General features: G+C 37.1%; 1 protein-coding gene across 1 annotated transcript in view; it reads right to left on the bottom strand.

The window, feature by feature from the left end:
- Nucleotides 1-6298: 6298 nt before the first annotated feature.
- Nucleotides 6299-12364, bottom strand: part of LOC131064462 (uncharacterized) — an 84293-nt gene continuing 78227 nt past the window's right edge. Inside the window, exon 4 of the mRNA XM_057998621.2 lies at nucleotides 6299-6595. Coding sequence (XP_057854604.1) covers nucleotides 6474-6595 — 122 coding nt within the window. The 3' untranslated portion in view covers nucleotides 6299-6473. The remainder of the gene's footprint in view (nucleotides 6596-12364) is intronic.

The following is a 12364-nucleotide window of genomic DNA, read 5'->3' as shown; positions in this document are numbered from 1 at the left end:
AGGTGATCCTATATTGCCAATTTTGTTCACTATAATGGCTGAAAGATTGGGAAGATTCATTCATAAAAAGGTGGTGGAAGGATCTTTGAAGGGCCTCATGTCGTCCTCGGTCAATTTGATCTGCCCTCATGAACATTTGTTGATGATACTATTTTAATGGGAAGCTCCTTTGTTGGGGAAGCCAGAGTCAATAGATCAATTCTCTGCCTTTATGAAAAGGCTTCAGGACAAATGGTTAATAGAACCAAGAGTTTTATCTACTTCATTAATACTCCTGAGCAGTGTCAAATGAAGATTGCTAACATTCTTGGTTGTATCATAGGTAAGCTCCCCTCAACTTACCTGGGTCTCCCTTTGGGATCTAAACCTTCTGATTCCTTTTGGATCTTTTTAGTTGATCGATTTAATAGGAAGTTGGTTGGGTGGAAAGGCACCCTTTTGAGTCAAGTTGGTAAAATTAAGTTGTTGAAAGCTACTCTTCAGAACCTCCCAGTGTATGCCCTCAGTTTGTTCAAGATTCCCTCTAAATTTGATGAAATTATTGAAAAAATTCAGAAAAGATTCCTTTGGTCTGGGGTTGAGGAAAAGAAAAGAATCCCTCTGGTTGCCTGGGAGAATGTTTGTAAGCCAAGGAGATATGGTGGGCTGGGAATTAAAAGCATTTAAACTTTTAGCAATGCTCTTTTGGCTAAACAGGTTTGGAGATCTTATGATTATAGAAGGGAATGGAACACCTTATGGCACAATAAATACCTCTCTAATGTTCTTTCTTTGCAAGATTTTTTGAGTTCTTCTCATATCCCTGTTGGGTCTCATCTTTGGAACAATATCCTCAAGGCTAGGGAAGTGGCTAGCTGGGGAGCCTATTGGAAGCTGGGGAATGGCAGAAGTATCCGGTTTTGGGATGATTGTTGGATCGAGAATCACTCGCTTGCTTCTGATCCAACATTGGGATCTTTAAGGGATCTTTGTGTGGCATCTTTTGACTTAATGGTGGCTGACTATTGGAAGGAAGGTAAGTGGGTGAATCTTTCTGTTGTTAATCCTTCTTTAACTCATTTGCAGCTTTCCTTAAACTCTTTTGGTCTGGAGGATGGTGTGGAAGATGAGCTTATTTGGAAATTCACTCCTAATGGGAAGTTTTTTGTTGCTTCTGTGGATTGTTGTAAGGAATCCCATGTCTCTTGGCGTTCTAAGGTGTGGATCAAGGACCTCTCCCCTAAGGTCAATATGTTTTTTTGGCTCCTCTTTCTTAATAAAATTTTAACGAACAATCTTGTTAAGAGAGGCCTTTCTATCCCAAATAGATGCTACTTGTGCATGAGGAATGATGAATATGTTGATCATCTATTTTTACACTGCTCATACACTTATGAGATTTAGGGACTGGTGCTTCAGAAATGGGGTCTTTGTTGGACTCTCCAGGGGGCCATAAAGGAGTTCGTTCACCAATGGAACCTGCCCTCAAGAAATCTTCTCTTGAAGAAGCTATGGTCCCTTGTGTTTCCTCACATGGTGTGGGGTTTATGGAAAAAACGTAATAATCGTATCTTCAGGAATATCCATCTCCCTCCTGATATTGTTTTCAAGAAAATCTCTAGAGCCATCTCTGATAATCTCTCGATTGTTAGCTCTGATGTTCATTTTCAAAGTAGCATATTTAAGGAGTATGAAGCCAATGTTGTCAAGGATTGGGATTTTGGTCATTTTCTTCAAATGGTCAAACCTAAGGTCGATCCTCGGGACAACATTAGCTGGAATTTTCCACCCCAAGGAAGGGTGAAAATCAATTTTGATGGTGCGGCTAGAGGGAACCCTGGTCAAGTTGGTTGTGGGGGGGTGCTATGAGATCACTATGGCAACTTCATTTCTGCTATTGCTCTCCCTCTAGGTAAACAGACTAATAATGTCGCTGAAGCTATAGGAGCCTATCACAGCTTAAAACTTGCTAAACAGTACACCTTTAAGCTTGTTTGGGTTGAGGGGGACTCCAAGAATATTATCAACTACCTAAACGGCAAATCTACACCGGCTTGGAATATTGATATATAAATGAAGAAGACAAAAGATATTATAAAAACCTTTGATAGATGCATTATTGTTCATGTATACAGACAAGCCAATGTGGAGGCCAACTTCCTTGCCAACAGAGGAGTGACATGTAAGGATCAGCTTGGTTGGACCCGAGGTGACAGGCTGGACTCGGAATTTGCTATGCATTTATTCCACGAGCGAAGTCAGGGGAGTAAATTTAATGATAACTTGTGCCATAATGACTCTGAGTGTCTAGAGTTATTGATACTTTCCTAATTGAGACAGGGGGCCAAAGAAGACATAAGAATCGATGCGAACTCATTTCACATGCTTTGTGGGCGATTTTAAACATTTTCTAGAGTCTGACTTTCCCTCTGAAAATTCTTTGTAGTGAGTTTTATAGAGAACAATTTAGAATGGGTGGTGCGAGAAAAAGAATGGAGCCACCTAACTGTGAGAAGTTGAAGAATGAAAAGAAGCTATGGCGGATTTTGGAGAAAGGGGGGTCTACTCCCTACATTGAGAGGCTACAAGGGTGTAATCAGGATGTCACAAACTATCTTGCTCAGAACTGGAAGGATGGAACGATTGTTCTTTATGGTCGGAAGGTCCTAGTTGATGAAGCCCTTATAGAACAGGTCACAAGGTTATCCATGGAGGGTATGAAGTATTACAGAGGCAGAGTGTATACTGAGCAAGCTGTGCAGAATTTCCCCAAGGAGGAGGCGGAGAGGGCCAAAATTGTTAAAAAGACGACCAATTACTATGACATTGTGGTCATTCAATCTTTCTAATAGAAACTCCTTAAGGTAATCATGAATTACCTTACTTTGGATGGTCGTTATACTAGGGTGTATGGTCATCACTTTTTTATATTGAATCATTTCTGCCATGGTGTGAAGATGTATTTCCCTTTCTATCTTATGTCTACTCTTAGGGTTAATTTTAGCGACCATCGCAAGAACCCTTCCAAGTTTCTTATCTTGCATGAAGGCCTGTTGGTCCTTATTGATGCCCATTTTCGTGCTCTTCCTCCCCCTGATGTTTATATCCGCATTGCTACTAAGAATGAAGATACTAGTGCGGGTGAGTCTGACAATGAAGCTTCTGGGTCTGGGTCAGGGTTTGAAGGGAATTCCCCCCCCTGAAAAAAGTTGAAATAGAAAAATCCTCGAGTTCAAAACCTAAGGTGAGGAAGGGTATAAAAGGGCAAAAGAATATTGTTATGCCCTTCTCCTCTACTTCTACTGAGAATGGTTCCCCCTCTTCTAGCGAGAAGGCAAAAGATGGTAAGGACCTTGAGTGCCACAATGTCACGATCTCTCCTTCATCCAATAAGGAGGCTGGTAATGTGGGTGCGGTTAGAATTGAAGACCTTCATCTCAAGAGTGTCAAGTTTAACGATAAGAGGGAGAATTTTGATAATGTGTTGGGCATGGCTCGTAAACATGATATTGACACTTTCAGCATGTTCAAATGGTTGTTCCATGAACTAAAGGAGATAAGGATCAACCAAAGAGCCCTGGGAAGCAAAATGGAAGCGATCCCTGCTGGTTCTACTCAAGGTAATCAAAACAATGTGGGGAATTGGACAGGGGATGAGAAGAAGTTGGTTATGGACTACATCAAGAAGACAGGTGAAGGGGTTGATCAGTTGAAGAAAAGGCTGGAGGATCGCATTACCCGTGTTGAGGAAGTCTATAACAAGATCCAAGACACCCTCAAAACTATAATGGCAAGCACTCACAAGATTGTCAAACAGACTACAGTTGTTATGAACACTATGGTGAATAGTTTGGAGCAGCTGGATAGGGTTGTTGTCATTATTGGGGATGATGTTGAGGCGGCTCGGGGTGGAGAAAGACCCTGCAAAAGGACCTGTGGGAATATGAAGAAAAAGGTGGCTATTCAGAATGTGGATTACAAACCTATGAAGACTACTAATGATATAATGAATGTCCTTGAAGCTGAGGTCGTTGAGACCCTCAAAAGCCTTATATAATTGCATCTGTGTTTTTTTCTAGTTGTTGGTTATGTCAGTGTCTGAGTTCAGTATCCTTGCTGTCTTTTTGTCCCCGGCTGGGCTTTTGTTGTCTCTTTGGCTATTGTTTCTAATGCTTTTCCATGCAACCCGTCCGTTTTATTTTGGATGTTAATCTCGGATTCTATTCCTCTTAGAATCATTTTGTAAAGAGTTTCGGGGTCCCTTCAAAACCTGTTTTTGCCTTAATCCAAAACAAATCAAAATAAACCCAATGAAATTTATTTAAAAATATATATATATATATATATATATATATATATATATATATATATATATCGATATGTTAATTACATCTACTAAACTCGTTGTAACTGGTATTTTTTTAATATAAGTATCTATTCATAAAAATTCAAATGAAAAGCATGAATTTGTTTCAGACTCGGATTTCATGAAATAAAATGCAAGGGTAACAGATTAGGTAAGTCATGTATTAATGACAAAAGATGGGAATTATAGACAAAATGGTTGTCAATTGACTTCAATAAGTATGTCAAGTATGTCAAACATTACAATACATATAGATGCCTTGACATTTTACATATCCATTCGTTAAATCTCCCGTACAATAAGCATGTTATTGGGTTGCTAAAAAGTAAACTAAAGTATCTGTATGCTAATAATGTTTATCATTTCTTATAGATCATTAAAAATATTATAACATATAAAATATTAAATATATCAATTAGCAATGGCTTTTTCATTTGGCAATGGAAAATATATATTGAAGCGATCATAAAGAAACAAATATGATGTATAGCAAAGAAAATTGTTGGGAGTTATATAACAAAACATGTAGTTGTGATTTGCAAGCATATGGTGGCATTTCAAGTTTCATTCTTGTTATAACATAAGAAACAAATATATAGAAATTATTATCTAATAAAATATGAGCTTATTGCATAATATGTCTAATGCTGATGAGGGCAAGACTGTTTCTAATTCTGAGTTGGTAAGTAGTAACAATACAAGCATCTAGTGTGTACTCCAAGAGATACAATTCTAGGGATGGTAGGAAATCCAGGAGATTATTAATCAATGTTTCAGAATGTTAAGCCTGACTTAAAATGTTTACAAATGAGTTTTACTTTGCTTAGAAAGTAAACAGTCAGCGAATTGTTTGTTAATTTAGTGGTCAAAAGAAGTTCGATTACTAAATGAACAAACTTCTTGCCGACTGCTTAAGCCGTTCCCTTCACTCTCTACTTGACTAATGGAAGAGCCCTTCAAAAAAATGGTTTTTTAAATACATCACAATGCAATACTCTTTTCTGATGATCATCCATGTTTACAGGCCCATTTATGAAGACATAACGGAGCTTCAATCTATCAACACAAGCAGGAATTTAGCAATGTAACACAATATGTCAATTACTATTAAATCATTCTAAATTGTAACAGCCATTTGTATTATGGATAATTATCTTTTTTCCAAGGTTGCATGGGTACTCGTACCCAGCCCCTGGGTACTCGTACCAGAGACTCGGACGCGTATCCTGCACCGGAAACTTGGTTGAAAACGTCTCCATAGAGAGGAGACTTCCGCTAACGTATCTGCCCGTCTCCCACCATCTCCAAGACAAACAAAAAAAAAGGAAACCTTAAAATGTTAAAAAAACAAAAAACACAGGCAACAAAATAATCAAAATGTAGTACAAACGGAAGAAAAACAATGCTCAAAACAAATGCAGGTTACAAGGATTTCTTAAAACGTTGCAACAGCCATTACTAAATTATTATATTATATTTAATGTCATTATATTTAATGTTCAATGTCATTATATTTTCAAAATTTCTATAAATTATTAAATTATATTTAAAAGAAATTGGCGTCTCCAAGTACCCACGTCTCCTATTTTGAAAAAATAGCCGTACCAGTACCAGCACTAGTCTCCAAAGTCTCCAAGCACCCCCGTACCCATGCAACCTTGCTTTTTTCCCTTCCAAATTGTTAGATCTCAGATATTGCAGTTTCCTACTTTTTTACAGATAACGTGCTCAACAGCTTACACAACATTAGCAATGATATTACCTTTGCTGTTATTATATCTAATTATCTCATGTTGAAGTGGAAAATGACATTAAGCGTGTGTTAATATTCTCTCTGTGCAGCCCAAGATTTGTATGTGCACACAACTGCATGCACATGCAGTCTATTGAAACAAAAAAAATTATATTGTATGGACGTTTTGTAGGTCTTTCTTATAAAATATGCTGCACATGTTTTGGTGCAATGGAAACCACAAATTTTATTTCACTATCCAAAAGAATTAGAAGTAACAAATGACAACAGTTACACCTTACCATCCTTTATATCTTTACGTATCATTTGGCACTTCAAACACCTTATCAGAATGTTTTTGAACCTAGGAAACAACATATGCTCAAGCAACCAAATCTAGCTTCTTTTAGTGCCACTTCCTACAAGTGAAAGTAGGTATTCTGCAATTTTAGTGGCTGCATCAGGTAGAGCTGTTTTCAAGGCCTTTTCACACATATCCATCATTAGATTTTCATCTCCTGCAGTATTAACAAAGGGTGTAGGTTAATGAAAAAATGTATATGTATTTTGCAACTAGCCACAGCAAACAATCAATGCTAATAAAAATTATTGTTGGAGCTATGTAAATGCCAACATGATTCTCATGAATTGGGATCTTTTTCCCAGACACATGCATGCAGGGGTGTCACATATCCCTACCTTTGCTCGCTTAACTTATTGCTAAAATATCTACTTTCAAGTGCTAAGTATGCTAAGTGTGTCACATTGTGTACAATTTTGTTTCAGATCATTGTTGCAGTCATGCAAATACATATTCTAAGTACCGCAATTTTACTAAGTAATGCCAAAGTCATCAATGCAGCTAGTGTTAATTCAATCACTGTAAAGTACAAAGTCAGTGAGCACAATCTTACATAGGATAATCATTAAGTTACATAGTGATTACAGCAATGCAGTGCAGAAATACGATTACAGGGCTGCAGGCACACAAACAGTGATAGCCTAAGTGTGCTCATAAGGTGAGCAGTTTTAGGTGCATCCTTGTAAGAAATCATTACTGAAAGTATCACGGCAAAACAAAAAGAAGTCACTTACACCAGCACTGAAGCACAAAAGAGAGACAGTTCTCTTTAAATGAAATGGTTTTAAGTTTTTAACCATTGATTTACTACATATATTATTACATGTCTACCATACAATAAAATTAGGTTTACCAAGAAAATCTAGGAAAGATTTGGATAAAGATTCAGAACACCACACATGTTCACAGACATGTGCGCACACACACATCCACACCCCAAAAGATTCAAAATGCCACATGCAAGTAAGGCCCAATCACCCACATCACACTCTTTCTGTGAGCCCTGTATGATGACGACTTAAGTCCTTGATAGTAATGATAGTTCTGTTTGTAAATGCACAAGCATGAGTCTATTAAGGGGTATGTCAATGTGATAATGTCTACGCCAGTTGATTTTTTATTCATCATGAGATACATTAATTTTAATTATGCAATATTATTGCACTTAAATGGACTAGCTATATTCAATCTACAGGCTGTTGGTTCATATTGAATAGTGTCGATTGAACATCACTAAACCCATTTATGGGCTGGCCACTTATATGTGGATTTAAATATCATATTGAATTCTGTGTATCAAATAATGAATCTATACTGAAGCATGAATAGTGACTTCGATAGAGGTATAAATGCATGATTTAAATCAATTGATTTTGTAATGTTTGATGATGAATTTTAGCTGTACAAATTATAGTTTATTTTTATCCATGTTGATGAATAGTGAATTTCCACATCAATGCACTGATTAAAGGTGCTAAAAGGTGAACGATGTAATTGTAAATTTTATTGCTTTGGCTGTAGTCTTTCAAGATAAGATTTAATGGTTCATATTGAATAGTGTTGATTGAACATCACTAAACCCATTTATGGGCTGGCCACTTATATGTGGATTTTAATATCATATTGAAATCTTTATGTCGAATAATGAATCTATACTGAAGCGTGAATAGTGACTTCTATAGAGGTATAAATGCATGATTTAAATCAATTGATTTTGTAATGTTTGATGATGAATTTTAGCTGTACAAATTATAGTTTATTTTTATCCATGTTGATGAATAGTGAATTTCCACATCAATGCACTGATTAAAGGTGCTAAAAGGTGAACGATGTAATTGTAAATCTTATTGCTTTGGCTGTAGTCTTTCAAGATAAGGTTTAATGTGAGCATTGAGTGTGTCGAATTCTATAGGTCAGAATAGTGGGGAGGTGGGATTGTCAAGACCATTTCACCCACTCCCTCCATATGTTGGAGCAATGAGATCTTATTTGTGCTAATGTGTTATATATGCCAACTCATCTTAGTCGAAAGTGACCACAACCCCATGCTAGTCGTTTAGTGACTTAGGTTGAGTTGATTTGTGTTGTTTTGTATTTATTTTAAGTTAAGAGGTTGGGCAAGTGTTTTAAAATGAATTTTATTTGGTCTTTACTTTGAGAACCCGAAATATTTTTTTTAAAGGCTTTTTGAAAGAGCTGAAATTGTTTTTGATTAAGGTAAGCAAAGATTTTGAAAGGGCCCAAGGCCCCAAACCCTTGTACAAACAAGAAAGATAAGTAGTAAGTACAACAAAGAAGCAAAGGACACTAAGAGGAATGACAATGGCATGACAAAAATAGGACACTACAAATCCTTACAAAAGTCAAGGTGGTTTGAAGCCAAATTGTTCAAAAGACTTTTGCTTACCATAGTGCAATGATCCTTCTACCCTAAACTTCTTTTTTTGGAACAAAGGAGATTCATAAGACCACAAGAAGATCCATTATCCAACCCTGAGAACAAAAATAGGTATCCATCATCATACAGTCTACAAGAGATTTCCCACTATTATCTTCCTTTTGCATATCCTCAACGGTTGTAATGCACGCCTCAATGACAACAGACATTTGTTCCTTTTTCCTCCAAACGAAATGTTATTTCTTGTTGCTTGAGAAACTAGCAAGTGCATGGACCACTTTACAACGATAATGATGAATAACTAAAAAGCCTTCAAATTCAATTTGCTACACCAAATCTCCAAATTTGGAAGATTGGTAATCCGAGTAGGGAGCACCTTGTTTTTTTCCACAAGCACACAAAATCTAACAAACATTAAATGTTTCTTAAATTTAGTGACCCTATTAGCAACAAAGTATGGCCCAAAAGTATTGGCAACAAGCATAAAAACCTCTTCATCCTAGTACTCCAGTGGCAGCCCCGATAGTCTAATCTAAATAGGGAACTTGATAAATTCATCTTTCATCGGGTTAAAGCCTGGAGACCAATTTTTAAGACAAAGACCATTCTTCCCCAAAAACCAAGGACCTTCCTAAAGAGTCCTTGAGCATCATCTAGATTGGAAAATGAAAATAAGAAAAAATTATTCAGCATAGCGACTACCTCAACCAATCCTCTTAATTTCCATTTCTGAAGCATCCATCTTCTTAATATATCAATGTTGGGATGATTACTGCTAAATCTCCCAACAAGCAAGTTCCTAAACCAATCAATCGACTTAATAATAAGAGAACTAGGGCTAGTGATTTGTATCTACCCCTCCACCATGGCCTAGGTAGGGACAACATCTAAACCATCATCAATGAAACACTCCACACGAAAAGGAAGAGAGGGACTCCTTACCAACAATAGCAACTAGCACACTCACCTCAACAAAAACCCTAGGGCATTCACCCTAGCCAACACACAACATTAACAACACAGTCATAATTTATCTATAAGCTTGGACCACTGATATCCTTCAATGTGCAAGCCCCCATCACACGATGTTCCTTTAAAATCTCAAGAGCCCTAGTAGGAGTAACAACAAGGGTTGAAGAGACAACTGCCACATTAGCACTACACGATTTTTGGGAGAGGGAAGAAGAAATCCTTTCTTGAGGACCTCCCCAAGATCATTTGGTCTAGAACCAAATATATTTGGCATTGCAAAAGATGAACATACCAAAGAAATGTTCCTTTGCGTCTCCATCCACAAATCCAAGAGTGATATATCCTTCTCATCAAAACCAAATGCATTCCTCTAAGTCTCCAACCATGGCACCAAAAGGGAATCAGCCTCATCATCCACATACAAATTGCCCCATTTGTCAACTAACTCTCCATCTTTATCTTCATCATCCCCTTCATCCATTTCATTCTCAATCTCCCCTTGCATAAATTTTGAAACTCTTTTACTGCCTATGTAGGCACTCTCGCTCCTGCACTCAATCCCCATCTTTACTTGTCATCCCCTTCATCATGAACTTGTATTGCAAAGTTATAGGACAAAATCTTTCCTAATTTTTTTCAAACATGTTTCATATTTTTTCTATGTGAGTGACTAATAGAGTAAATTTAAGTGTTAAAATTACTTTTTAATGTTTTTTGGGGAATTTCTAGGGCTTTTGACTTGTTTTTGGGAATCTTTGGAGAAAGAAAAATAGATGCTTGTCATACCTATCATGGGGGAAGATTTCTCCATTTTTTGAGAATTGAGGGGTGCAATTGTAGGAGGATTTTTCCTTGTCTTTGTGGGCTAGGTAGATGTTGGAATACAATGAATCCAAGAACACTGAGAGGGGTGGGGGGGTGAATCAATGTTCTGCCGGTAACATAAGATTTTACCTTATTGCAACATACACATATAAACCAGTAAATGAAGAAACATATAACATGAAGTAAATAAACCAGCCACATGAATGAACACCATAACATAGAATTTATACGTGGAAAACCTCAAAGAGGAAAAACCACGGTGGGATTTGTGACCCACAATATCAATTCACTGGCTATATGAAAGATATTACATAGTATGGGGGGGCCTGCACATGCAGGAAGGCACACTACCTAGAGCACACTGCTCAACACAAAAGAGTCTCACTGAATACAAAATTCTGCTGAGATAAAACAATATTGGTGAACTCACAAAATGCATTTGCTATGCCAAAAAGAGTTCCGGTTATAGCTCTGTTCTGTACCGGTTCTTAAACCCTTTTACCGGTATCTCCTTTTCTCCATGAATGCTTTACAAACCATCTACTGATCATTGCATGATATTACTTTCGTATACAAATGATCTACATACATGTCTTTCGCATCACATTGTTCTGCTTCCTTATCCTATACACTCTTCTATTTCATATATCACAATGACCTAATAAACTGACTTATATACCCTTTACAAACAATATGCTTTATGTCGGCTTACAATACATTACAAGACATATTCAATGTCTGCCCTAAACAATAATTACAAAATAATTGAATAAAACTTTTCGGATCCCAGACTGATCTCGGCTTCACAGAAATGTTGGATGTCGGTGCCGGTTGTGACCTTGAATACTTCTATGCCAGTGTCTGTTGGTGTATGCCTCTGATGTCGGTATCTACCAATATATGCCTCCAATGCCGGTGTCTGTCAGTATATGCCTTCTACAGAATCTTGTTGCCATCAATGACAACATATGAATCCAATGAGTGTCAATTGCCAACAATCTCCCCCTTTGGCATTGATGGCAACACTCATGTAAAAAATGGATTCCCTGCCGGTTCAACTGAAATATGCTCCCCCTGAGCTGATTGACTATGTTTGCAATAAACTCTCTGTCTGTACTCTCTGTCTGATATCCTCCCCCTAGGATTATATACATATTTTTCACATACATATCCTCCCCCTTTGGCATCAATGCCAAAGACCGGTGAAAGAATTGAAAGAATTGTTAATAATTTGTGCAAAAGAATGAAAAATTACAAATTACTTTATCGGAGCTTGACCAATTTCAAGATTTTTGGATAAGCTTTCTCAAGTAACTGTATATAGGTATCCCAGCCAGTTTTGAATGTTTTAGATATGGATACAAGTCCACTCAGTAGATGTGCAAATGTTTCTTTCTCAGTGACTTCTGTCGGTGTGGGCTTTGCAAGTATGTCCATGCATTCCCTCTCATGTACACCAAGTGAATCCAATCTTGGACTCACCAAACCTCTGAGACTCCTTTCTCTTCGAATAATCTTGTCTCTTTCTTTTTCAAGAGCAAAAATTTGATTCTCCAAAGTCAAAATTTGTCCATCAATAGATGTTGTAAGTGAAGTTAGTCCATCAAAAGAATTAGCAATAGTAGCAATCTTGTCTTGTAACTCTTTTATCCTCTTATCTACATTTGTTGTAAGAATTTCTATATTACAACAGACCCTGTAGATGTTAGAACACCGTTTCAAAGAATTTTC

This window comes from Cryptomeria japonica, chromosome 1 (genome assembly GCF_030272615.1).
Source record: "Cryptomeria japonica chromosome 1, Sugi_1.0, whole genome shotgun sequence".
NCBI classification, from domain to species: Eukaryota; Viridiplantae; Streptophyta; class Pinopsida; order Cupressales; family Cupressaceae; genus Cryptomeria; species Cryptomeria japonica.
This window is presented reverse-complemented; position numbering and strand designations above follow the sequence as displayed.